Here is a 27,756-nt window from a genome sequence, read left to right on the forward strand (position 1 = left end):
TGGAGCTGATGGATCATTAAACTAAACGAGATGCTGACTGATAAGCTCATGGGAGTCGCATAATCAGGCTGGAGATTACATAGGAGACAGGACAGTGGGGTGTGACCGAGAGAGAAATGTGCCGACTACCACTGCCCTGTCTGAACTGGGACTCTGACATGGACGTGGAGCCCCATGAAGGTTGGTGTGTGATTTTAGCGTTTAGGGGTGCGTTCAGTACATTTTCAATGTAGCCGGTGAAACAAGAAAAATGCACAATGTGATGTTTTTGTAATTTCTGAAAAATGTAAAGATCAAATGACTCATTCGCCATAATTCTTACTGTAAAATGTGTATGGTATGTATGTATGTGTATAGACCCCACCGGTGTGAGGTCTATATTGTTCGGTCTTATAACAAAAAGCAGGTGTCCAGAGTTTGTGTGTGTCCATATATGTTTGTGTTTGTGTATGTGTGTGTGCGCACCTGTGCTTGCGTGGTTATGCTCAGTTTAGACTTGGGTTTGCAGGAGAAACTCAAAATTTAATACCTCAACTCAAACCACTGTAGGGATCAGTTCCTCTCCGTCTCACCCTCTGCTACATTTCTATCAAACTCAGGCTCGCGTGTCCGTGTTCCCCCACAGCACAGACACGGTCGCCATCAGCCCGAGGATTGATACGTGATGTCACTGTCATACGAAAGTGCTTCTGTCAACTTTTCATACATGTGTGTGTATGTAAGGTGGTGGCATCACCGACTGATCCTTAACAGTTTTATTTCAGACTGTAGCAGAAAGCTCTGATGCGTTTGCGTGTCAGAAATGTTTGGGTAAAAAAAGTATTCGCCTTTGCTTGCATGCAGAAGAACATCATTGGTTACTCTCAGTAATGTTGTCTCAGTACTGTGCATGTGACAAAAGCCAGACTTAATGACCTTCAGGTCACTCCAGCAGTTGGTTGGTGACAGTTTTTTATAATAAAAAAGGTTGGTGTGGAGATTGATCTGTGGTGGTCTGAGTTTGCAGAGGGTTTTTTAAGAAGTGGCTGAACACTGGCAATCTTAAAATAGTCAGGGACAGACCTGGATGTGAGCAAGCTGGGACCTAAAACAGAAACAATGGCTTTTACCAATTTTGTAGGATTATTTGAGGGACGCATATGAGTGGCTGCAGGGGTATAGACAGTCTGGTTCAGTTTAAGCAATAGCTCCTTCACGTGGAAGCGATGAAATTCAAGTTAAGATTTTTTCTAAAGAGCGAAGCCCAGCCTTCCTATAGTCTCTTCTTTGGTGTCTGATGTCATCGTTGATCCATACAAGAAACTGGGACAGCCCTGGAAGCGTATGGAGCAGAAGCATCAAGGGCTGAAATACACAAATCATTAAACCAGCTCACTAATTAATATTAGTGAAATGAGGAGGGCGATTGACCTGATCAGAAAAGCAGCTGGAAAATGTGGCTGCAGACTGCTCATTAAAGATGTGAGAGTGGATTGTACGTTTCTGGGTTATTGTAGTGGGTAGTAAGGGTGCATCAAAGGAGACGAAGTCCGTCTCATTCAGGGAATTCAGAGACATTTCTAGAGTCAACAATGTGCCTGCAGTTGTGTGTGGAGCCATATACACGAGGCACAAGATTAAAGGTTTAGAAATGTTCAAAAAATCTGTGACAAAAGAGTTGTTAGCTTACCAGCTATAATTGGCCCTATCAAATTTAAGCACAAGAGAGGACAGTCGGAGATTTCATTGATAAAACCCATATTTGACCCATATGGTTGGATGCTGCCAAAATCTAACTTACTCTTCCTGGTTTCTGTAACGTAACAAACCCCAGCTTGAAACCACATTTAGTTTATTTCCAATTTGATGGAGGTTTATCCACTGTGAACATCACAGACAGTACCTCCTCTGATTCCAGCAGTGCTTGTACATCATGACGTGTAGTTTTGACTCTGAGAAAGTGAGAAGTTTTTGATGCATGTTGAGTCAATCAGGTCTAAAGGCTTAATACTCAGTGAGGGTTTAGTGCAGATTTCATACATCAATGTATTACGCCGATTGTTGTTTTTCATTGTTGTTTCCCTATTTCATTGTGTTTTTTTGTACAATCCATTCTGAGCATTTGTGGTGTTATTGTGTTGGACTCTATCATATTGTAATATGTACCTCATACTTTGACCCTCCCACCTTCCACCCCTAGAAAGTGCATCAGATCCAAAAGTAAACATGCCAAGAACCAGATTAACACTTCAGTCAGCATCACGGACCTGCTGTGGTTTGAGAATATAGTGCTTTTGTTTTTATGATTGTGATACCTACAAAGTGATGATGCTGCCATTATGAAAGTGTTTTAAGTGTTGTTCCTTTATTGGCCGCTATGTGCTGACATTGATAACAGACTGTATAACCCTTAGTAGACTTTCTCATAAGCCATGTTTCTATCGCTGTGTCTTCATGCACATTTTGAAATATTGCGTTTGAAAAGCTTGATGAAAATGGCAAACTTTATGCTCACTTGAGGTGGTTTTTGCCTTTTTCGAACATGAGTTAATGCACCAAATGGGAGATAGAAACACCTTTGACAAAAAAGCTCCGACGCAGCGGACATAACTCACATGAAGTTTGAGCTGTTTCTGCTACAAAACCTGTAGAAGAAGAAGAAACAGGAGTTGTTTCCGCCATCCTAGTCTTCCTGGATATTCCCATAACGCTCTTCATCCTCATAATCTTCATCTCCAGGCAGCATGAAACATAACCAATAATAGCTCACTCATAAGAACAATTACAACTTGGCCAAACAAAACAAATTCCTGCAGACCCCTCTCCCTTCCTCTGTCAGGTGACTCAGGTGACTTTTCCAGTTTTCAACATTCTTCTTCTTCTGCTGTGTTTATTTTAGCCGTAAGTAATGTAGCTCATGCTGCCAACTTCCGATGAAACTATACTTTGTGTAGCCTAATTTGTTTGCTCCAAACCTGTTTAAGGAAATGGACCTTTATTTTGTTTTTTTTTTTTCCTTTTGTGACATGTCTAAATTTTGCTTAAAATTTACTTGGCGGTTGAACGCTTGGCTGTAGAGACTGTATGAACTGCTGTGACAGCACAGCATGATGCTTCATCAGAAACTTAAAGACCAAAGTGTCTGAACATGATGGATCCAGCATGAGCCAGCTTTTCCACTTACTCTCTTTGTCCACTCTCCAGCTCTGGCAGGCTCAGTTTCTCTCTCTGAAATATGTTCTTCCTTTATCTCTCACTCCCCTCCAGCTCCTCTGGACTCTGTGTGAGGACTTAAACTAGGTTAAGTCAACAAACGGTTGACCACAGACTCGCACAGCGCACACACACACACACACACACACACACACACACACACACACACACACACACAGACATGCTTGATGATTTCAGTGGAAGGAACTAAACCACCTCTTACTGTTTTTGTTTATGTGTACTTAGCAGTATTCGGTATTTTTAACACTTTTCCTCTCAGTTAAAGGTAGAAATTGTCCCTTAATTATCTGCAACAACAAGTTAATTGTTGCCAAAGTAGTCTTTCCATCCCTTGTGACTTCGCTCCAGCAGAACTGACCTTTTCTCGTCAGCCAGATGACTGCAGCCCTAGAACTATCTCCTTTTGTTAAATTTCCTGTCAGGAGAGGCAGTTGCTTCTGACTTCCTGTAGGATTGTGACATTTCCTGTGCTGTGGGAGGGGGTGTTTTCTTGCAAAGGCCTTTCAGCTGTGTGAAAAAACAGGATACAGGACACTGGATGGGCCACAGTATGGAAACACTGCTTTAGCTGGCAGAAATTAACCGCTGACTTAAGCCACAATAACAAAACGCTGCTTCAGGCCACAGATTTCAAAATGTTGGTTAAGACCGCAGGAACACATTGGATTAGCCTGCTTTAGGCAACATGAAGATGGTGACATAATATGTCCAGATATTAACCATTGTGGTTTTCAGTGAGACTTTATGACCAATAGAGCGGGATGCAAAAACACCTCTGAATGAACTGTCACACCAAACCTCTCAGAGGGTTTCAAAACTCATGTACTTATATATTTTCTGTACCAAATTGTTCATCCCGTTAGAGTGTATTAGGCCAATTCAACAGTAATTGTTTGGTTTGCAGGACACACTGAAAGTGTCATGACCATTAATCCTTCTGTACACGATGGACTCCATGAAGGCAGCTGTCTTCTGACACAGCCGTCACATCATCCCTTAATTCCTTATAATGGACACCTCGACAGGCATTTTCCCGCTTACACTATGGTTCAGTTTCCTTGGTAACATCTGAGGGTTTGACTAATATCTGGACATACCACGTTACCAAAACAAACAAGATGTCCTGTTGTACTGCTCAGTGCTAAGCTAATTCCTTAGGGAGCTATCAGGCCTGAGGAGTTGCAGTTGATAGGAAAATACTTTTGACTAAGGTCAGAAGTAACTTCACTTAGTTGTTGAGTCAGATTCGGGTCTGGTTCAATTAGTACTCTCTCAGACTCGAGTCAGTTTCGGACAGAAATATGCGACCTGAGCCAGCACTGTAGTGAAATCAGGAGGATCATGTGCTGTGGTGCTCGGTCCTACATCTAACCATTATGTAAGATTATTCTCATAACACACAATGTTTTGTATCAGTGTTTCCAGCAGGAAATGAGTTTGTCAGTGAGTTAGATGCTGACTTGCAGAACACAACACTGTTTGTGGTTTTCATTTCTTTTTCTTTTTTTCTGGTTATCTAGTATCATTCCTGGTTTATGAATGTGATCGCTCCGTACACATTGCTTTGCGGATATCTGGGCCTGTATCTGCTTAAAAGTGAAAAGCTATCAAATTTCTTACAACTTGAAAATGCTGCTAAATTTAAGAGAGTTTCAGAGATCTTAAAGGGTAATTTTGGTATTTTTAAGTCTCTCTGTATGTTGGGGTCTAAATGAATTGAATGAATTGGTCAAGTAGATCGCCAAATGGACTGCAATGGCTCCAGTGTAATCCTTGGGGGGCAAATGCACCCATCAAAGTGCATCACTATTATTTCATATAACGAAACACATACAAGTAATTTATCATAGTTACACCTGGATTAACATGTTTTTTTCTGTTCCCCATGTAATATCCAGATACAGGACCATCCCTGCAAGCTTGTGGTCTAAGGTGCATACCATGTAATAAAAACATGCCTGGTCACACGTTACCCTTTGTGGTCTCTTCCCATGCTTCCTTTCGGTCTCTACTGTCAAACTATCCAATTATCACTCTTCAAAAATAATTAAGAAGATATCCAGGTACAAATCGAATGTTAATGCTTGGTGGGAATGCTGCCTCTGTTTCATCTGCCGTGTGTGAGATGAATGACAGAATAACGTGACCAGTCAGTCCGTCATGCTGTGGTCTCAGCAGTCTGTTGATGGTTCTTCTCCTTTGCTCTGAACAGGGAGTCCATCCCGAACTCTCTCCACCATGTCGCTGTCTGTTCGCCCGGCCAGACGCCTCACCTCCAGGTCCATCACTAGGAGCCAGAGCTTCACTGGAGTCAACACTTACGACAAGCCCTACAGGTACACACACACACACACACACACACGCACACACGCACACACGCACACACGCACACACGCACACATGCACACATACTCGTGGGGAAGTACACACTTGACAGGACATCCTGTCAGGTGGAGCTCAAAGGACAGACAGGCTGACTGTGTGTCTGTGTGTGTGTGTTCATACATGGTAAAGATGAACTGATGATGACTGATTTGCATTATTAGAAATTTAAGATAATCAGTAGATTTGCAGTACATTTGAATCCAAAACAAAGTAGAGAAAATGTAAGATTTTCATCATCACTCCTGTCCTGTGGGCTGTTTGTGGATTCAGTCAACTGGCACAACTGGTATTTGGCCCATTATTGTCATTCCAAAACATGGTTTCTTCATTTCATTATTGGTTATTTGATTGTGTGTATTTATAGAATATTGTTTTTTCAGTGCTATCTTATTGCAGTATAAAAGAGATCATGTTATAATACAGACAGACTTCCTGAGTGTGTATGCTGAAGGTGTCAGTCTTACATGATTGATAAAACAGAGTTTGATCAAACTGATCTGATGTCATGTGAGGCTATTTGAGGACCATGTCGACCTGATGATGCTTATGTTACAGGAACCTCTCAGTGTTCAGCACTCCAGGTCTCAGCAGGAAGCCCAGCAGAGCCAGCAGGATGTTCACCATGTCCGCCAAGTCCAACCCACCACCTAAAGTTCCTCAACCAGAGCGACTGGATCAGGTCTACGAGGCGCTGAAGAAAGGCCTTCAGTGAGTACATGCACAGCAGACCGGCCATCATACATACAAATAGCAACTCTCAGCTTTAATTTGGAGGGATGATGTCACTCCTAGTCAATGACTGATATTTCTGCAATTCTGTAGTCACATCTACTAAGCTCTTACATTGTATTACTATTGCAGTTATGAAAGAAAAAACAAAATTCATGTTAGCCACACTGAAAAAGTTAATAAAGAATAGGACAATTTCTTTCTCACTGCAGACAGTTTGTTTAGATCCAGTAAGTTTCTCATAACTTAAAACACGTAAAAGCAAGAATATCTGTGTGATTAGATTCCACAGTCCACAAGATTAACCACCTACCATTTAACCACATTTAACCACATCTGACACTATCTATGTGTGTGTGTGTGTGTGTGTGTGTGTGTGTGTGTGTGTGTGTGTGTGTGTGTGTGTGTGTGTGTGTGTGTGTGTGTGTGTCTGCGTGTCCAGGTCTTGCTTGCAGGTTCATCAGATGGACTTGGACAACCTCAGCAGGCAGATGAAAGAATCAAAGAGGAACTCCAGACTGGTTCGTTATCAGTATCACTTGATATGGTTGTGCTACTACTAAATTAAAAATGTGACAGATACTGATGACCCAATGTTTTCTGCCTTTTCAGGGTTTCCTGTATGAACTGGATAAGGTGAGCATCTGTAAATTCTTAAATAGCGCAACTGCAGAGAGAATTTGAGACAGGTTTTGGTTAGAGATAGGCCTTGAAGTGAATGAATGTGACTCTGTGCTCCCTCTGACAGCAAGTGAAGGTGACTGAGAGGTACATAAGACGACTGGAGTTTCACCTGAGCAAGGTAAGACCACAGTGATCCTTGACCAATGCCTTTCCACATCAGTGAATGCTATAGAACAGTGTTTCTCAACTCTGGTCCTCGGGCCCCCCGGAGGACCGGAGTGGCTCGTTATCAGGCCACTGCAGAGCTCGATGACGAGCCGATCATTTGAATCAGGTGTGTTGGAGCAGGAAACATCTAAAACATGCGGGGCAGGGGGGCCCGAGGACCGGAGTTGAGAAACACTGGTATAGAGAATAAAACCTGTGAGTAACATTTTGGAAAAATCACAGAATTGTGTTCAGGATTCAACTCTGTTAGGCTGCTTGCTTCCATTTAGATGGAATTTTTGTCTTCACATTACCTTTAAACACCCCCTGACGTTTCATTTTGTTGTGGGGTTTTTAGATCTGTGTTTGGGTTGTTTTTTGTACAGAGGGTGGACGAAGCAAAAAAGTTACATTGGTCTTGGAGTGAAGACCATTTTGCTCTCTTTTTGTATATATTCGACTTATAAACAGGAAATACTAATGGTACTGTCCATGTCCTGGATGTGTAAATAGGCAACTGCTAGCAAACACGTTCACCATAACAACTTTATGATGTGCTAATATGCTAATGAAAAGTTGGGTCAGTTGTTTTAATAGTGTACATCACACACAGTTTTAAATATGCAGTTTAAAAAGTTTGATGTGAGCATGCTGTTTAACTCTTTCCCCTTTTTTTCCCAGATTGAGGAGCTATATGAAGCTTACTGCTTGCAAAGGCGACTCAGGGATGGAGCCAACAAGATGGTGAAGGCTTACACTGCCTCTCCAGGCAGTAAGGAGGCCAGGGAGAGTTTAGCAGAAGCCAATAAAGGATACAAAGAATACACAGAGGTAAGATGAAGCGAACAGTGGTGTCTGGGAGAGAGCGATAAGCTGTAAATGTGTCGTGGTCTTTGTGGGAGAATAGGGCCACGAGAACGTAGTAGGGGAATTCATTAACGTTTAATAGGATAGAACATAACTTATAGGCATCATTTATAATTAACAGCTCCATAGTTCAGACCTGTTTGGCAGAAATTAGTAAATGAAAGCCTTCATCTCTGATCCTCTCTATAAAAACTGGATGATAGATAATTTTCTACAGCTAAACGCTGACAAAAGCAGAAGTTCGTATTTCCGTTCCAGCTGGCTTTGTTCCAAAGTTGAAAGAAGGTCTTTTCCTCTTCTGTTAGATCCACCATCTATGGACCAGATTTTCAGTTTGGACCAGCTTGTACATTGTTTGCTTCTCTTCCGTCTCTACCTGAGGAACATGGCTAAACTCATTGTGTCCTTAGCCACCATCTTGACTACTGCGATTCCCCTTTCACCTGTCTTAGCAAGACACTCCTGAACAGGTTGTCCAAAATGCTGATGCTAAGCTTTTGACAAAGTCCTCCAAGATGTCTGATGTAACATGAATTTTGATTTCTTTACTCCCATCAAATTCAGAATCCAGCTGAAGATTCTTGTAATCACTCGTAGAGCCTGACATGGTCCACCACCATCTTACATTAATGAGCCAATGGCCCGACATCACCTGTAGCAAACAGAGGTCCTCTGTTCAGGGTCTGTTGGTTGTTCCTCACTTCAGGCTGTTTTTGAGGTTGTAGCTCCTAACCTCTAACTCTCTCCCACTGGACTTAGGATCTGTGGTCACTGTGGACACTTTAAAAAAGCAGCTGAAGACCTGTTTGTTTAGTCTTGCTTTAGTTTTAGTTTATTTAATCTTATTCTTTATGTTTTTAGCTGCATGCCATGTCTTTTGCTCTGTTATTTGCTCTTTTGTCTTTTATTGCAAACCACTTTGTGACATCAGTTGTTGATACTATATAAACAAACTCACTCACTAATTACTTACCACTCTCTATAGAACATGTGTGTGTTGGAGAACGAGTTGGAGAACCAGCTGGGGGAGTTCCACATTAAGATGAAAGGTAAGAATGAAACATGACAAGTTCCCCATCTGTCTTTACTCTTCCCTCCTTCCTGTCATCCTCCTTTTTTCTCCCCTCTCTCTTTTTCATTCTCTTGTTCTCCTGAATTTGTTTTTGCCTTTTCTCAGCCATGCAACAATGAGAATCACATACTCTGAAAAAGTTGACGAAAGGTACAAACTCCAAAACTCATTGTGACCAGAAAGCTTGTGTGTGAATTTTTTAGTAAATCATTTTTTATGAATTCTTGCCATGCCCTTAATTCGGTCTTCCTCACATTTGGCATGCAGCATCTTTGGACTGACATGAAAGAATCAGGGTATAACTGCTGCTGGCCGGTCAGTTTTGGTATGCTGCGGGGTACAATCGACAGTAACCTGCGAAAAAAAAACCCCACACAATTTCATAATTATTAAAGATGACTCTGTCTATCAACAGGTTATTTTGTCAGCTCTGGAGGAACACTAAAAAAGTGACCCCTCATGAAGGCTGCAGCTGAAAAATGCCCCAAAATGTAGTATTTGTTTGGTACATTTTAAATGGATGCTGTCTTGAACATTGCAGATTTAGTTCCTTTTTCATTTTATTATCTATTGTAATATCAAAGTAAGAGCCAGAGAGTTGAAGGGGAGGCGTGGAGGGAGAGATGTGAGGCAAAGATACCTTGCGAGGTAAATTTCCAACAATAATTGCACTACTTCTCAGAGTCCAAGACATCATTTTCTCCAATGTCCATCAACTGTAAATCTGCTTAGATATCACAGGAAAAAAAAGTCACTTCAGAACTTGTCCGAGAATCATCACACTTTTCTTTTCTTTAGTTTTCTTTAGTATGAAAATAATCCAAAGATAAAGGTCTGTACACTCATGGTTACACTGCAAACACGCGCTACTGACAGCTAATTTGGCAGACTATTAATACTGCCATTTGCCAAAATGTAGACAAATATAGCCTGTTATCTGTGGCTAACATTACAACAGCCCATCGAGTTATTCCGGGGTCTTACTTTCATATTGTTCAAAAACATTTTTGATTCCATTGTCACACAAAACTCAGCTTGTGGGAAAAACAGTAGGTAATTTGGCTGTGATTATTTCTGAGGTGGGGGGTATAAAATTACCCAAGTACACCTTAATATCCCTGACCAAGGCAGGTAATGTCACCTCACCTCTGCTAGAAAAATAAAACAGTGTAGCTATGAGAAGCTGATAGGCTGCTTCTGTTTCTGTGTGTTTTTCAGGTCTGGCTGGATTTGCTAGACTGTGTGCTGGTGACCAGTATGAGGTTAGTCCATCAGTCGCCTCCTCTGAATTGCATTTTTTACTGCTGTGTTTATGTATCTCATTTACAGCCCCTATTTTGGGCTGCTGTGGCTCAGGAGATAGAACGGCCATCCACTTATCAGAAGGTTGGTGGTTCGATCCCTGGCCTTGGCAGTCCACATGCAAAAGTATCTTTGGGCAAGATACTGAACCACAAAATTGCCCCCGATGCTGTGCTATTAGTGTGTGAGTGTGTTTGAATGGTAGCGTTCGTAATAAGCAGGTGGCTTAGCTGCCGTACGAATGTGTGTGCGAGCAGGTGAATGCAGACTTTTGTTGTACAAGTACTTTGTACAACAACTTTGAGTGGTTGTAGACTAGGAAAGCACTATACAAATACAGTCCACTTACCATTTACCATATTTTAAATGTAACTAATACTTTTGGTGTTGTACTTGTGAAAAACATCAATATAAGAGGTGATTCCAAACTTTTGAATGGCTGTGTATGTACATTAGTAGTGAAGGCTTTATGAAGAATAGAAAAGAAAAAAAAATGTAAACATAAAAAGATGATAAAGTAAGAAGACAAAAACAATTGAGATGACTGTCAGACACAAAGTATACACACATACACAGCTCTTCTGACATGCAGACCTGAGATCAACACTCACTCTGTGTGTGTCTTTGTGTCTGTGTGTGGCCACGTATTACTCATGCTGTGTGGACATAAATCTGTTTACACAGTCACATTGTGGGGACTCTTCTTCCTTATGGGGACAAAACACAAGTCCCGGTCTTGTAAATCGTTAAATTTCAGGGTGAAGACTTGGGTTTTGGTCAGAGTAAGGTTAGGTTTAGGTTAAGGTTAGAGTAAGGCTTGTGGTTAGGCAAGTAGTGATTATGGCAATGGTTATGGTTAGGGTAAGTCTCCAGGAAATGACTATGAGTCTATGTAACGTCCCCAGTAGTGATGGAAAGATGACTGTGTGTATGTGTGTGTGAATTCAGATCTTTATGAAGTATGGTCGACAGCGGTGGAAGCTCCGAGGCCGAATCGAGATCAATGCCAAACAGGTGTGGGACAGTGAAGAGATGGTGTTTCTGCCGCTCATCAGTGAGTTCCTCTCTGTGAAGGTCAGTCCCTTGTTTTCATTCATGCTTAGCTGTGATTGGTCAACTGGAATGGCCCATGTGTACTTCCTGTTGGACTATAATGCTCGTAGCAAACTTCGCTAGCATGATCAAACTATACTTCTGTGGTCTCCAAGGTGACGGAGCTGAAGAGCTTAGCCAATCACGTGGTAGTAGGAAGTGTTTCCTGCGAGACTAAGGACCTGTTTGCTGCACTGCCCCAGACGGTTGCCGTGGATATTAATGACCTTGGGACTATTAAGCTGAGTCTTGAAGTCACCTGGAAGTAAGTTTTGCCAGCCGTGCTGTTATTGTGTATTGAAAATGATGTCGAGCGTGATGAGTATTGTACTGTCTGCAATCAGTAACTTGCGAAGTGTTATTCATTAACAGAACATTGCTTAAATATTATATTGAATGTTTCTTTTGTCTTTTGTCTCTGTCTTCCTTTTTCTCTTTTCCTTTTTTTCCCGTCAGTCCATTTGATAAAGATGACCAGGGGTCAGTGGCCAGCAGTGTCAACAAAGCTCCAACTGTCAGTAAGAGATTCTCAACCATCTTCAACCAGAGTCCACCTGACACGCCGTCTTTACGCGAACAAGCCTTCTATGTAAGTTTCTCTGTATTCTAGTTGCCTCTTTGTTCCCCCTGTTCTCTACAGAGAGTTTCACTGATACTTTCCAAAGGAGTCATACTGGAATATTTGGTTTGCAGTCTCTGATAGCTTGTATTTTGTGCTGATATTTACTGAGGTTCAGCTCTGACAGGTGCAGGTAATGTCAGGCCAAATCACACAGCCACTCTCGCTAAGTTCAATAGCAGGTTTTCCCTTCATCTCCTTCAGAATGTGGTTTCAGCCTCTTACCTGTCAGTTCACCCACCACAAATCTTGCCTGCATAACACTGACTGACTGTCAGACTGTGGTCTGCGAAAGCTGCTTGTTGGAAATCCAGACTCCGCCGAAGCATTAACTATCCGAACACATTTGTCCTTGCAGCTCATCCAGTTTAGCATGTTTGTACCTGTAATGATGCTCAAGATGAGCCTTTCTCATCACTTCCCACAAACTAAAGCAGGCACACAGTCTTGCCTTTTACTTCACAAAAAAATAATTGTTTGTCCATTCGAGAGTGCAACACGATGACCATGATGCATTGAAGTGATCTCAACCACTACATGCATGTTGTGTTCAGTGACCACTCACTTTTTTCTGAAAAAAAAAAAAATGCTGTACAGTGGATGTTTTTGTATTTCTGACTTTGTTGTATTCATTAGCTGCCTCACGGGCTCGATTGTAGTCTGACAGGTCATATAGGATCTGGAGGCCAGAGGTTCCCCACCCCTGGTTTAGAACCACAGGTCTAGACGGAGCATTTGAGTTTAGCCGACAATGAAAGGTCCCTAACTGCATCATTGCCTTTTGCTCCACCTGCTGCCACTTTGATGTACAGTCTCTGCCTCGGAGTCTGACCAGGCGGCAGCACTGGCCGCTGCTGGAAATCTTCAGAGACACGCTTAGCCAGAACTGCTCCTGTAGTGACAACTCACCTACAAGACAGCCCACTGCAGTAAGTCACTATGGAGTAAACCCCCCCGAGACTGTAGGAACACAGAGTCCACCGGTGAATTGACTAGTGACAACAATGATGTGGTGCATTAGAAACCCAGCACAGTAGCGTCAGTAGTCGGTAGTCTGTGTTTGTGCCTGGTTTCATGGAGCCATAAGGTATGTGTGCCAGGTTTCTTGACAGCTCTCCAGCTGATTTCACTGATTGCTGGCTCCCAGTTTGCCAAAATGAGAGCTGGAGTTAGAAATCTGCTGCACACATTTGACTCTACACTGGTCTATGGGGCAATTTGAAGCTCCCAGCTGAACACAGACACAAAAACCCTGTGAGACTGTTGAGGCTACCCAGAAGCATCTATTAGCATCAGTTGTGATGGGAAAAGAAAATCTAAAGTCTTAATGGATACTTGCTCGTTATTATAACCTGGGTTTTTAAAGTTAATTGCTGAGATCTGGAAACTTGGAAACATTTCTGAAAAGATGTCTGGCTGTTGATATGTATGTGCTTCTGCATGATAACTGTGTTGTCACCGAAGTAATTGCTGAGGTCTGCGAACACGGTGGCATCACTAGGCTGAAACTGAAAACTGTTTGGTTGTTTGCCAACTGTCTGATCGTCTGACTGCTCGCGTTTGTTGCTCCATCGAATTTCAGCCTAGTGATGCCACCCTGTTCCCAGACCTCAGCAATTACTTGAGTGACAAAACAGTTATCATGAAGTGATACAAATTACAGTCAAAACTATCCTATTGTCCCAGACTAACTATAGTAATGCTAAGTGTGAAGGCTCATTGTTGACCTTGGAAGCGGTAGTTTGACTGAACTGTAAATTATGATGGAAAAAGTACTAAAGACCAAAGTGTTCCTTCCTGTTGTGAATGGCCACACGAGAGCGTGTGATGAAAAGCCTGCTGTCATAGCCTCCTGCTGGCTGTCCTTTCCAAGAGCTCTGTCTTCTGTGTCTCCCCTTGAGGTAATTTGCGGTGTTGCACTTTGTATACGTGAAAAGTGATTGAAGCAGTTTTATGAAAAGTGACAAACTGACTCTGAGTGAGTCACAAGCTCCTCCAAAACCTCAAAATTTAGTGGAACTTTGGAAAAGCAGAATCTCTTTTTCCACATTTAGTTAGCATTTTGATGCTACTTTCTCATCCATTAAAACTATGCAGGCTGCTAAATATTGTTTTATACCAAATATGTATGTCTGATCACTGACTGTATTCTCAGTAGAGCGGCTTTTAAAACAGCTGTCATCCATTAATTTCCACACATACCAGGTTACCAGCTTCATGAACACCTTGATACTTTGCAACAAGAACAGAGGAGAACAAAGCAGAGTTGACCACTGCTTGTTAAAAGAACTCAAGATAATTAGGGACTCTGAGTCTTCGAAAGCTGCCACTATGATCAAATTCAACCTGAGCAACAGATTCAGTTTTGATGTTGATGTGTGACTGATCGGCAAAGAGACTGATATGCGATGACCGTGATCAAGAGAGCGTGAGCTGTGTGAACCAGCCAGCTGGGCTGCGACTGACTGAATCTGCAGTGTGGTGTCGGCCAGTATTTGGAAGCTGTCAGTTTGCTGGAAGTGAAAGTGAGGCCTACACCTATCAGCACCTCTAAAGCACACTAAGTAACACCTTGTCTCATATTTGTTTAGTTGGTACACAAGCAGAACTTGTGCATGTAGGACTGATGTGCTGGAACTATTTCTTGGTGAGCAACCAAGGTGCAGTGACTGTCCACAGCTCCCTGAAGTCCTGTTGTTATGTTACCGGTGTCATTGTGCCCGTACAAAGAGCAAACCCTAGATGTGCGGCGCTACAGGCTGAGACAGTGCAGCTGGTTGGTTCCAGCGAACACCATCTGAAAGACACAGTTGTGATAACTGCTCCTCGACTGAATCAAAGTCTATGTATCTCTTAATGTTGAACTCCTTTTTCAGCAGTTGCACCTTTTAAACAGCGCTGCTCTCTTGTAGAACATGCTCCGCCGACATGAAGAGTTGGAGAATGGAACAGCGTGGTCTAACTCATCTGAGTCCTCTGATGACTCCTCCAGTCCTCAGCTGTCTGTCGGAGGGCTTCGCAACTCTACGCATCATAAGGTACATACAGCAGCCACTATACGTAATCTGTGATCTGCAGTGCTGGTGTGATCATCATATAATGGGTTGGCTTGTTGGTTACATCGACAGTGGAAGGGACACAGGAAATATAATTATTTTTCCTGCTTAAACTTGTATCTGTTAAAATCACATGGAATATATGAACTGTGTAATTAAGGTCACACAGGCATTAGTGGGCTCAAACAATAGATTGTGTAGATTGTGTAGGTTGTGTACCTCTCCCCCTGGGACTCAGTGTGTCCATGTCTCTCGTGCTCTGTAGGCGGTGTTGGTGACCCCAGAGATTCAGCCAGCTGTAACAGGAAGTTCCTCCCCACAGCCTGACATTTCATTTTGCCTCCGAGACTCCTCCTGCTCAACTCCAAACTCTGCCCACAAAGTCAGCACTGCCTGCGAGGTTCCCAGCATCTCTAAACAGCAAGCAGAGAGTAACAGGTAGTGTTTGGTTTTTTGGGGTTTTTTTGGGTTAGGGTTAGGACCGATGGCTTTTTTTTAACTGCCCATAAACACAGGGATGAGTTTTGCATGCTTGATATGTGGTGTGCTCCCGCTATAACTAGATTAACTGATACATGAACTGATTTACAGGGACGAGGAGAAGGGGACAGCCACTGTGATGATGAAGCCTGATGGCGAGGAAGACGATGCAGGGAAACAGTCTTCTGTAGCAGTGGATGGGGTGGTGACCAACAGCCAAACGGCACGTAGCTACTCGCGCTCCCTGAGCCACATTAGTGAAAGCAGTGCTGACGGCATTGTGTTGACCGACAGGTCAGTCGGCGAATCAGGGGAAGTGATGTCTTTGGCCTCCGGGCTCTCCATCAATGATATTGAAATGGAAATGCACAGCAGAACTCCTGAGCCGCCCAGCTCCGCTGCCACAGACGCTGACCTGTCACCAAGGAGGCTCGGCGATGTCGAACAAAAAGCATCAGCTGACGGTGTCACAGATCAACATCAAAATGGGATGAAACATGATGCATCCAGCTCTGTCCTCACATCTTCCTCTCCCAGGACTGAAGGAGTGGACCGTAGCACTCCGTCACCAATGAACACGCACCCACAGCTAGAAAGCAACATACTCCCAGAGAGCGGGGATGTGATGTATGTAGCCCGGCGTGTGTCGGTGGAGGAGGATATGCCAGGTGCAGGAGAGGATTCTCTCTCCAGAGAGGGCGATGGTCCAGTCGACACAGGACTGGAAGACGCCCTGGGAGCGGTAGTTTCTTCTCTGGATGATTACAGAGGACAGTTCCCTGAGTTACAACTACTGGAACAAGAGCTGAAGCTGCTGCAGGTCACACTGAAGGTGAGGATGGAGTATGTGTGAGGAAGGAGAAATGTTGCTTCCAGAGGTGGGTAGAGTTGACAAAAACTTGAGTCAAGTGTAAGAAGTTACTTTCTTAAAACAGCCATTCAAGAGGAAGTAAAAGGACTCATCAAAATACTTTATTATTGAGTATTAAAAGAGTAAAAGAAAAAAAGCTCCCACCTCTCTTTAAGTTATGGTGTGCTACCTTAAATACACAAATACCTTCACGTACACATGTACATACCAGCCAATATGCATGTTTAGACTTGTATGCTTGAATTTTATTTTCATCTGTCCTGTCAGTCACGACATACAGCTGGTGCGTGCTGATATCTGACAACGTTATCAGTGTTTGGTATTAAGGTGGAACCAGGTTTGTGTTGTCCGACCACGACTGTGTGTTTTCCTATTGTGTGACTGTGTGTGAGTCAGCATGTGTGTACAGAGACGTACATATGTGTATGTATCTGTACTCTTGTTTGTACCAGACTGTTGGCCTATGATGTGACTATGAATCTCTGCGTGCATGTGTTCATGCATGCGTGCGTGTGTGGCCATATATTACTCATGTTGTGGGGACATAAATCTGTTTAAACAGTGTGTGTGTGCGCGCATGTGCGTGTGTGTGCAGGGTGGTAAGCACAGCCGTTCGCCCAGCATGGTCAGCCTCACAGTGGAAACAGCTCTGGGCAGCTTTGACTTCCTCAACACGTCTGACTGGGAGGAGGAAGAGGAGGAGAGGGGCGACAAGAGGAGTGTCAGCAGGTCAGTGCCGACAAATGAACTGTTAGTGAACAGACTGAAACCAAACCAGATCCTCTGGAGGACAAATTTTGCACGCTGCACATTTTTTCTAAGATGTGTAATTTATCAAAAGCACACATAGACGATGAGTCACACTCTTCTTTGATTAGTAAAAGAAAAGAGATTGCCTAAATGTTATTGTCAGAATATATTAGAAGCACAGGAATAACTTAATATATGATAATGTATCAAGATAATAACTTCTCTCTTATTTCACAGCTTATTTTTTTTCACAGGAAGCAGCTATTCAGTAACATCCAGCTCCTGCTGTTGAGGACTCTCATTGTTTTGTAGTATGTTGCTGCCCTCTAGTGGAGCTGTGCTGTACCATCACTGTATCCTCTATTGATGGAACTGGTATTTGCAGCTGTTGTAGATTTTAATTTGATTGTTTTTAAAGGTTTATATCAAAAGATAGACTGACAGATGACGTCGCCATCCCTTCAGCCATGCTTAGAGCTTGGTTCAAATGTTTTTTATAAGGTGTTGGTAGATAGTATGGGTTAATGGTAGCTAATGAGAAGAGAATTGATGTGATGTGTGTCTTCAGAATCTCTATCAAGTCGACCCCTGACTCTGACAGTGTTAATGGAAAACTCCGGTAACACCGTGGAGGTGACTGAAAATTCCTCTTTTCCTCTTAGGTCTCTGCAGGACAGAGGCTGGGACAGCTCCTCCTCCCCCACCTCCCCCACCTCCCCCCTCACCACAGGCTGCACCACTCTAGACTGCGCCCTGGTGGTCCACTTGAAGAACTGCAGCACACAGCTGTTGGTAAGAGACTTGCAGCACTGTCCTCAAGTCATTTCCTTCACTCATATAGAAGTGTGTAGCTGCCAAAGTGCACATGGATGTGAGACATTACCACCATGAATTCAGTCTGCCAAGGTTCCAGCTCAGGTTTGTGACAGCCATAGCTTCACTGCTGCAGCAATTAATGTGGAGATAATTTTAGCTCTAAATCTTGTAGGGGGAAAGGTGGATTTTCTGTGAAAAACATTATAAGATTGGTCAGTATTTTTGATAAACATGCTGTACAATCAATATGTACATTGTGTCGAAGCTGTTTATCTGAAGATTTCTCTACGTGAATGTAACTGTTTTGTGTAAAGCGATATATGGCATTATGTCTGCAGCGTCTGGGTACGTTTGGTCCTCTGCGGTGTGGAGAGATGTACGCCTTAGATCGACTGCTGAGAGAGGCTCGAGTCCTCGAAATCATCCGACGCATCACCAAGGACAACCCAAGACGCGTGAGACAGCCTGCTGAAGGTAAGCACCTGCACGTATACGTCGATCTGGGCCTTTACTGTTTGTCTGAACATTACACGCAGCTTCACGTCCCTATGCAGAAATGCCAGTCTCCTCCTTTTCCTCCTTCATCTATTAATACCTCTTGTCCACTGAGCCCTTGATGTGTGTCCAGCTGACCAGAAACTGTTCAAATCAATAAAGTGAAGGCTCATAAGTTGAACCTGGTAGAACCAGCTAACGTACCTTTAAATAAACCGAGAGAGCACTCATGACACACTTCTACCAATCCTGACTTCAGAAAAGCCAAAGAAACTGGCTTTGTCTAACCTTTCAGCTGCATCGTTATCTTAGATAAAGCCAGTAAATTGACCTTTGAGTTGACATTATTGTCTCACACGAGGACAAGAATGAACTTCCATGCTGGAAACTAAACAAATGACGTAAACTTTAACAAGCTTGACCCAACAATAAAAGAATAAAATACAATTTTTTTTAACTTCCTCTGCCGTTACTCTGACCTGTCTTATCTTCATCACAGTCATACCACAGCTCGGCCTGTGTCTGGGCGCTGTGTCACTATGGCAACAATGTGTGGGGCAGGCCAGTGTGTACAGCGTCTATGCTGAGAGCTTCCTGCTGACGCTGTCTACAGTCTACACCAGCATTCTGCCTGAGAGGGTCAACAGCATGGCCGACACAGGTACAAGCATCCGAGCATGTGCTGTACGTGTAAGTGTGTGCACCATGCTAACACCTGTGTGTGTGTGCCTGTCCAGTGTTCTTGTGCCTGGTGGAGCGAATGCTGGATCAGAGGTTACCACGGCGAGGCGGCAACAGACACAGAGTGATGGTGACGCTCTTCCAGCTGTGGACTTACTTGGAGGCCAATGGCATCACTGACATGGAAACACACATCACTGAGCTGGCAGAAGAAGGTATCACGCACGCACGCACGCACGCACGCACGCACGCACGCACGCACGCACGCACGCACGCACACACGCACGACTAAATGAAAGCAGAAAAAACTTCTGATCAGTGAAAATAACCAGTAACCAATAACATCTGTCCAACAGTGTGGTTGGTGCAGAGCCTGGCTTCATGTGACCAGGATGTGATTGTCCATGCTCTGCGGCGTCCTGCAGAGTGCAGCCTGAGGAGAGAAGGACTTCATGCTGTGGCCAAATTACTGAAAGACCCACGAGGCAAAGTGTCGGCCTCTGCCAGCTCTGTGCTGAGAAGCCTGGCTGCCCAGCCCAGACACAGAGAGCAGGTGAGAGGACAGAGTGTGTGTGCGCTGCATGTGTGCACAGCGTGCTTCAAACACTGAGTGTCACTCAAATCTGTCTCTTTGACCTCAGTCGATTCTGACATACTGGTTTTACTCATTGCTGTTAAAATTCTGTGTTTATGTGTATCATTCTTATGAGTTTGATATTCACGACAATATTTGAATCTGTTCCTTTGTATAAAGACAAATCTGTCTTCGCCGTCACGTTGATTATATTTGAATACTTTACTGTGAAGAAACCATTTTTCGATAAAATGGCCAGCTTGTAAGCAGGATGTAGAGTGAGTGTGACATTTTACAGAGTAACACTGAGGCCGTTTCTGAATTTCGACACACATGTACATGTTTTTGGCTTGTTGTCTGTACTGACAGTACTTATTATCTGCCTGCATATACAGCAGTACAGATATTCCTATACTTAAGTCGACATGACTGATAATATTAATTGGGCTTTAATCAAAAAACTTCAATTAGGAATACACACCAGATGAACAGCCATGTAAAAAGTGGCAGCCTCATACTTGACGTATCAAAGACAGTAAACCCTGTGTGCATTCTCCTGCTCAGGCTTTGGTCAGCTGTTTGGAGCTGCTGGAAGATGAGAGTGTGGATACCAGAGTCTGTGGATGCAAGGCCTTAGCTTGTCTAAAGGTACAAACACATGCAGACTTTGTGCTCTTACTCAAAGCTGTTCCACCTTGTCAAAATACTGTTGACATACTATTTTATGGCCTGACCCCTGTCTTCCATCTGCTGTCATTCCAGGCCAAAGAAAGCATCGACCAGCTAGTGTATCTATGCCGGACGGACAAGGAGGAAGTCCGCGATGCTGCCAAACAGGCACTGCTAGTGCTCGGTAATAACAATCATCATATTCGTTAGAGTGACAGCGAGGCAGTTCATTTTCTGGGTCAGCTGTTAGCTATGAGAAGCAGAAGGAAAAGGAGTTTTTCACCCTCTTATATCTTAGAGCCTTATTTTTAATCTTAAAGATTTTGGTTTGGAGAATTTTAAAATCAGTGGCATGAAGGTAAATGGTAAATAATAAAGGCTGCTCAGTGTTTGACAAGCTAGAGTCTAAATAAAGACGGAGATCAGTCGTCTAAGCAGGAGTGCATGGATGATTTATAAAGCTGTCTCATCCACACCTCAGCATTAAGGCCAATGAGGATAATGTTCTCTTAACTGGTAAAAATGATCCAAAATGAGAACCATGCACTTAATGTACTTGCTGATTCTTATATATTCACTCTAACCACTGATTTTTCTATTTTTTCATCCTTTTTTTTTTTTTTTAACTCCATTCATTCATATGTTTGTAACAGAAGACAATTAAGGCAGATATACGTCACATACGTCTTTCTTGTTTTCAGCCATTTGTCTTTGTCCAGCACAAACATCTCTGGAGAGGATTAAAGCGTTCATTCACCTTTTCCATCTTTTTGTTGTTCTTCCATTCATTGTGCGACGCAGGCGAGGAGGGGAAGATGGCCCACAGACACGTGGAGACGTCTCAGGACAGCATACCGAGACTCTTTGCTCCAGGAAGCATGGCCAGCACGGCTTTCTAACACTACACACACACACACACACACACACACACACACACACACACACACACACACACACACACACAATGAGTGGGAACACAACCAGAAAGTCAGCAACACATCATGAATGTTCTGCTTTGACACATTGTCATGAGAATATGCAGTATGCTGTTCCTCTGCCCCTTTAATACCACTAAAACATACAAAGACGTATATAATATATGATACACAGCACATACACTGTCAGGGAGGTTGCCTAATACTCTCATCAAGGACAGCAACTCCACTTAACACTGGGCAAACATTTAAAGCCAGTAAGCTACACACACACACCACGTGCACCAACCTGTGCTAACTACTCTGAGAAAATCAGTTGGACTGGAAAGATGTCGGGAAGCAGGCTTTAATGGAGGGAGGAGTGGAAGCATGAACTCGATGCTGAAGGAAGAAGAGGTGGAGGAGTTACGAGGACGGGGGGAACATGTCTGTGCTGCCTGAAGCATGTTCAAGTCAGATTATTGGACAGACGCTTTGTAATCACAGTCACACAGATACATTGTTTTCTCAGAAGATAGCAAAAGTCCTGAAAGCTATTTAAAGTCACTTTGTTTGATAATTGTCATTTTCACAGACCACCAAGTGCCCAAAAATGTACAAAATGTTGAGTTTTTTGTCACGTTTTCTTACTTTGACTGTGTTTTTGAGTGGTTACACAGTGAAATATGCATCCATTCTACAGTATAAGGCTACCCCCACCATTATATACAGCTACTTTTCTTAAACACTGCTGTGTCCAGTTCAGGCTAAATGGCATTTTTGAACCCTCTTGCTCCAGATGGGCAGTTCATTCTGTCACATGCCTGCAAACTGAACATTAATGGCTTTTGTCATTCAGTTCTGCCTGTACCATAGGCCTGCCCTGCTCATGCTTGTTGATTCAAAGTCTTTCCAGTCGACTGTGGTTACAGACAGGTAGCCACATGACTTAAGTCCAAGTTAAGGCTGAGTTAAGTCCAGATGAAACCAAATCAAGACAGAGACCAAACAAATCAAACAGATCCCAGTCAAAACTCTTCAGATTTCTTTCTCACCGTTGTTTGTAAGTCTGCCTAAATGTTGCGTCTAATAACCATGATTTGTGACGACCACTAAATAATCAAATAGTATTAGAAAGAAAATATTCTATCAAGCGAACAATGATAGTGTGATCATCTATACCGTGTGCATAAACCCACGTCTAAAAGGAGGATGTTTGGGTGTTACGTGGCAAAGACACACTACAGAAAATATTATTGCCTGCTCTTGTTAATGACAGTGCAGAGCGCTTGAACACGTTTCAAGACCAGACTCAAGACTGAGACCAGACTCGAATACTGCAGCCGTGACACTGTGCAATGCACTTCAGAATCTCTGAGATGAATCACCACCCCACACCTCATCAGTGCATAGAAACTGCTCTTGACTCACTGAAACACAAAACAGCATTTTTTTGCTCTCAAAATCTAGATATTCAAAACTTATTGAACCTATTCATATGAATATGATTTTTTTCATTGCAGGAGCAACAAGCAGATTGTTGAGATTTTGAACTTATTAAGATCCAATGGGACAGACACACCACTCTGAAGTGTTGCTTTAAAGGATAGGTTTGGATAGCTCAAATCTGTCTGATAAGACTTGAGAGTACTGGTTGCTGTGATCCACGTTCCTCTCCATCATGGTTATGAGCTTCAAGGCATGACTGCATTCAAGCAGCAAAGACCACTTTTTGCTCCTGCCCTGAAAAAGAAATATTTAAAAAAGCAAAAGAAAGATCTTTATTTTTGAGTTCAAACCAGTACTTAGCTGAACTTAATGCATGTTTCATCACAGAAAGAGCACCAAATTCTAGATTTAGAGGCTGACGTTGGTGCGTCCTGCAGGGCTTCGGACTGTGTTACTGTGTTGGAGGAGAGCCACAGCCTGAGATTTTTATGGATTTTATTTATTGATATGATGGGAAAAGATATGTTGTATGTTATCTAACATTCTTCCTGGATCTGTCAGGAAGCCAACTGTTTTCTAAAGACCCTTTCAATGGGTGATCAGGTTGGGCTTCACAGGATGACACTTTGTGGCTGATGCAGGGAGGGAACGCAGACGCTGTCGATTCAGCAGCTCCAACAGCTGCAGTAAACCACCAGCAGCATGTTTCAGCTGGCACACTTACACAGAGCTGAAACATAACCATTTGCTTTCTATCCCATATCTGCAACGCTGCTACTGCTGGCTTATTAACTGTGAAATGTCTTCCAATTCAAAAGTTAAAAATGAAAGCTTGCATGCCTTTATGTTCAATGTTGTCAATACATTGGCAACAGGTTAAAAAGAAGGAAGAGCGTAACCCGCACTGTAGTTCTATATAAAGGTCTGAGATTGTAGAAAAGGAGAATGGTTTCAGCAATTCAGTGCCATTACTTTGTTTTCTTTTTTTTTTTTTTTTACAATTATGACATATTTTATTCTTTATGGAAATACATATATGACAATGCCACTGGAATTCAATATTCTGTGATTGTAAATTGTTTTTTATCTTAGAGTCTTCATTTGTAAATGTAAACTTTGTTTTATGAGATGCATTTTTACTGTTATATTTTCAGTCATTCAACCCATCAGTGTGATGAACTGATGGAGTGAGTGACTGACTCTCTGTGGCACTTAACTGTACCACCGACATATCTGCTGTACATGGGGCAGCGCTCTGTTCCGAGTCACTGAATATTTGCATTGCTGTCACACACTGCTGTGGAGGGCTTTGTGGTTTGGGAAAGCAAAGACAGATCACTGAGTGGAGACAGGTCGGTCCATCCAGGTCTGGGGTCAGTTCACTTTAAGTTCAGATCAACAACAGTTGAACCTCAAACCTCAAAAGGTTTCTGGCTCGTAGAAAGATTTCGCTTTTGTCTCTCTTTTGTTGCTATTGCCATCTTTTTAACACCTAAATAGGAATAATCAGAATAGAACTGGACTGAATTTCAGGCGGCCTCAGACATGGAGTCATAAATGATTAAGTACCGGTGTTTTTGCATGTGTAAGCCATTTGCTACAAATCGTATACTAAAATACAATTACATTACAATGCAATGACATTCACCAAAGAAAAGCACTGATGACCTTTTTTTGTAATTACTGACCTCAAAATTCTCAGTTTTTTAATCATTACGAGATGTGCATCTTATCATTGGACTTAGTTACTTAGTTTGACTTAATTACAAGAGCTGTAATTCCACATGACGCCCTTGTAATTACAAACTTTCCTCATCACAATGAAAGAGGATCTCATTATTTTAAGATATTTTCTCATAATTATGATGCACCTATTTCATAATTATGAGATACTTAGTAATAGTTGAGAGATAATGTCTCCGGTTTTTGTTTGGTGAATGCTGTTTGTTTTAACTCCAAAGCTCAAGCAGCCAATGGTTTCCATTTCTTTAAGTACAGGATAGACATCACGTCTCCATAATTATTCAATTTAAACACAGAGCTGACTGTGATGGATTACCACACTCGAGCATATTTCAGCTCAGCTCAGTAACTTGATATTGATGCTGTACATGTTGAAAAATGTACAGCAAGCTTGGAAAAATGGCCAGCACAAAATTAATGTAGTGGTTTTCAGTAAATGGGTAAAAGAAGGATGCAGAAACACTGGTATCATGCTTTAAACACTGGCAGAAAGAGTTTACTAGAATCACACAAAGTATTGAAGCGTCATGCATTATTTTGCTTTGTTTTGACAAATCGGTGAAAATGCCCAAATGTCCAGCAACAGTGACCAGTTTCACAGTGACACTGCTGACAGTGATGTTGCCACTCTGCCTTTTTTCCTTTCCTGGGCGCTGTAACGAGAAGGCCATCTGAGCTCAGACTGATCATAGTGTATCATTAGTATATCTACAGTATATAGACATGTCCCAGCGTCATACTGTATACTAATACTATGATGTAAACATGGCATACTAATGTTGACAGTGCACTGTTCTGGCAAGTTTTAAAAAAAAAAGTAAAAAAAAAAAAGAAAATTGGTACTAGCAGGGAATACGTCATGCTTAGCCACGCTAGCTGCGAGGCTCCAGTGATGGCGATGTTGGCTGGTCAGTGCTCCACTTTGGTCTATGCTGAAAATAGATGGCTCCTCTAAATTTAGTTTAGACATTCATGTCCCCCTCAGGATTGATTTTCTGAAGTACCTGTAGCGCCATCATCAGGTCAAATTTGCAGTTTGTCTATTTTAATAACCAAATACCCACAAAACTAACAGCATTCCCATCAACCTCAGCCGTACTTTGTGTTTAGTGCTGATTAGCAAATGTCAGCATGCTAACGTGCTAAACTAGCATGGATATTATACCTGCCAAACATCAGTGTGTTGGCATTGTCGGCGTCACACAAAAATAAAGCAGTGTTAGTCTGACTGCTGACAGTCACCACCAAACCTCACTTTACCTTTTTTTCCAACCTGTGAACGTGCTAGATACATAAAACAGTAATTAGAAATGTTGTAGAAATGAAACACATGCTTTTGTCTTCAAGCAGAAGGGCCAGTTTCCTGATTTATCCTGTGCCATGTGCCAACCCTGTTTACTTTCCTTAGTTTGGCTTTAGGCGTTCTTATCAAAATGGAAGTATATTGAGAATCTACTGCTGTAAGACTCTCATGAGAAACAAATCAGTCGTAGCTGCTTGTAAGGATGCAACCATGTTGAGAGAGGATTAGGACCGTGGTTTAAAAAATGTATTACGTTATGAATAGATCAAAGTCAGAATGCTCATATTCATGTAAGAATTTGGTAAGAAAAATACATTCAGATATCTGACACTGAAGAAATTCTAACTTTTTCGTTCTCTATGAGCCTAATTTTAGATTTAGTCTTCAGGGATTCATCTCAGAACTGAAATATATTTTTCACATAGCCCTGATCCTTCTCAAGGCATAAAGAATTACTGATGTACTATTGTGGTGAGGGGTGGTCAGACGACTAGTTCATATGTTTTGTTCAATGTGGATGTGTAGTTCTGTAATACAGCAGATTATAAGTGTTGGCTGCGGTGACACTGGAACATATATGGACTGATGTCACATGGGGTAACTCACTGATCGTTATTATGATGGCTACCACTGTATTCAATGGATTTAGCTCTATTAGTTTCTATAAGACCGCAACCTGCAGCTATACCTCTGCATCCATAAAGCATCTCAGTGTTTAAGTGCCTCAAGGTTTGATAGTAACAGAGATGCGATAAGACATGGATGACATACTTTATTTAAGAATTGAGAGAATGCGAAGCAGTAGGAAACCACTGCAGCGCAGTATTTTTTTTTTTTCCACAATCTTGATAAATTGTGCAGCATTGGAAACAATATGTTTTATTCTTTTTTTTTTTTTTCTTTTTAAAAATATATTTCCAGGCATTCTGGTGTCAATCATATAAACAATTAAAAATGTGTTTAAAGATTGCCTCATGTGCTGTTGTGTTTGTTAATTATACCGTTAGCTGCTCACACACATACAAATAACAACCACGCATGTTAATAAAGCTATAGGAGAATTACTCAGATAGAGTCAGACAGTTGTTTAAGTTTGTGTTTTGTTTGGCATTAGAAGACTTTGCATCCCCTAAAACAGTGACATCACTACAGAGAGGGACAGTAGCTGTAACAGCTCATTGTCCTATTGAACACACACGTGATTTGTCGGGTTGGCAGTCCACAATAGCAAGCATCATATTTTTTTGCTGCATCCACTTTATGATCAGTTGTCTGAGGACTTTGAGTATCTCTGGGTGTCTAGAATGGTACTTTAGGACATCGGTGTACAAGAGCAGTTTTCTCAGAGAGCACAGGACATAATGATATAATGGATAATGCATGATTGAAGCCATGTCATTCATTCACTTATTAATCATTGGACCTTGGTTATAGAACATTCAAAACAAATTAAAAGCTAAAAAGGTAGTGAATAAAGATTTCTGGAAACTTTAATTTCTCCTTGTCCTTTTAGTCACTTTCAGTATGAGCACACAAGCATTATGACTGATCAATGTGACTTTACATGAAATCAAATGCCACACTATCAACCACAGTTGAGTTACCATTGCATTAAACAGATGCACTCAAAGCATTTTGAATGAATTTGATTTATTTTAGACTTAAGACTTTACTTTATTGTCATTCAGTAGACAGTCAGTGTAGACTGAACGAACTGACATAATTTAGTGTCACTTGTTATGCTTACTTTAAATACAGACTTTGATATGTCGGGGTTATAGTCTGACAGTAACTCTCATATCTCCGAGGATTGTGAACGCAGCCCTGTTCCTAACGTTGTGATAA

The 27,756-nt window shown here is 42.1% G+C and overlaps 1 protein-coding gene across 3 annotated transcripts in view; it reads left to right on the forward strand.

The window, feature by feature from the left end:
* ripor1 (RHO family interacting cell polarization regulator 1) overlaps positions 1-26,879 on the forward strand; it is a 43,799-nt gene extending 16,920 nt beyond the window's left edge. For 2 of the 3 annotated variants that reach the window (XM_070971579.1, XM_070971578.1), the window contains exons 2-24: positions 5,426-5,549; positions 6,154-6,306; positions 6,770-6,848; positions 6,940-6,963; positions 7,076-7,129; positions 7,840-7,989; positions 9,011-9,074; positions 10,316-10,359; positions 11,348-11,473; positions 11,608-11,756; positions 11,948-12,080; positions 15,023-15,148; positions 15,432-15,604; positions 15,758-16,478; positions 17,113-17,246; positions 17,930-18,059; positions 18,422-18,557; positions 19,078-19,239; positions 19,316-19,474; positions 19,616-19,812; positions 20,398-20,481; positions 20,596-20,686; positions 21,304-21,466. In XM_070971579.1, the coding sequence (XP_070827680.1) occupies positions 5,452-5,549; positions 6,154-6,306; positions 6,770-6,848; positions 6,940-6,963; positions 7,076-7,129; positions 7,840-7,989; positions 9,011-9,074; positions 10,316-10,359; positions 11,348-11,473; positions 11,608-11,756; positions 11,948-12,080; positions 15,023-15,148; positions 15,432-15,604; positions 15,758-16,478; positions 17,113-17,246; positions 17,930-18,059; positions 18,422-18,557; positions 19,078-19,239; positions 19,316-19,474; positions 19,616-19,812; positions 20,398-20,481; positions 20,596-20,686; positions 21,304-21,401 (3,285 nt within the window). In that variant the 5' untranslated portion in view covers positions 5,426-5,451 and the 3' untranslated portion in view covers positions 21,402-21,466. Of the gene's footprint in view, positions 1-5,425; positions 5,550-6,153; positions 6,307-6,769; positions 6,875-6,939; positions 6,964-7,075; positions 7,130-7,839; positions 7,990-9,010; positions 9,075-10,315; positions 10,360-11,347; positions 11,474-11,607; positions 11,757-11,947; positions 12,081-15,022; positions 15,149-15,431; positions 15,605-15,757; positions 16,479-17,112; positions 17,247-17,929; positions 18,060-18,421; positions 18,558-19,077; positions 19,240-19,315; positions 19,475-19,615; positions 19,813-20,397; positions 20,482-20,595; positions 20,687-21,155 lie in introns of all 3 variants that reach the window. The other variant, XM_070971580.1, reaches the window with a different exon arrangement.
* Positions 26,880-27,756: the final 877 nt, after the last annotated feature.

This window comes from Chaetodon trifascialis, chromosome 10 (genome assembly GCF_039877785.1).
Source record: "Chaetodon trifascialis isolate fChaTrf1 chromosome 10, fChaTrf1.hap1, whole genome shotgun sequence".
NCBI classification, from domain to species: domain Eukaryota; kingdom Metazoa; phylum Chordata; class Actinopteri; order Chaetodontiformes; family Chaetodontidae; genus Chaetodon; species Chaetodon trifascialis.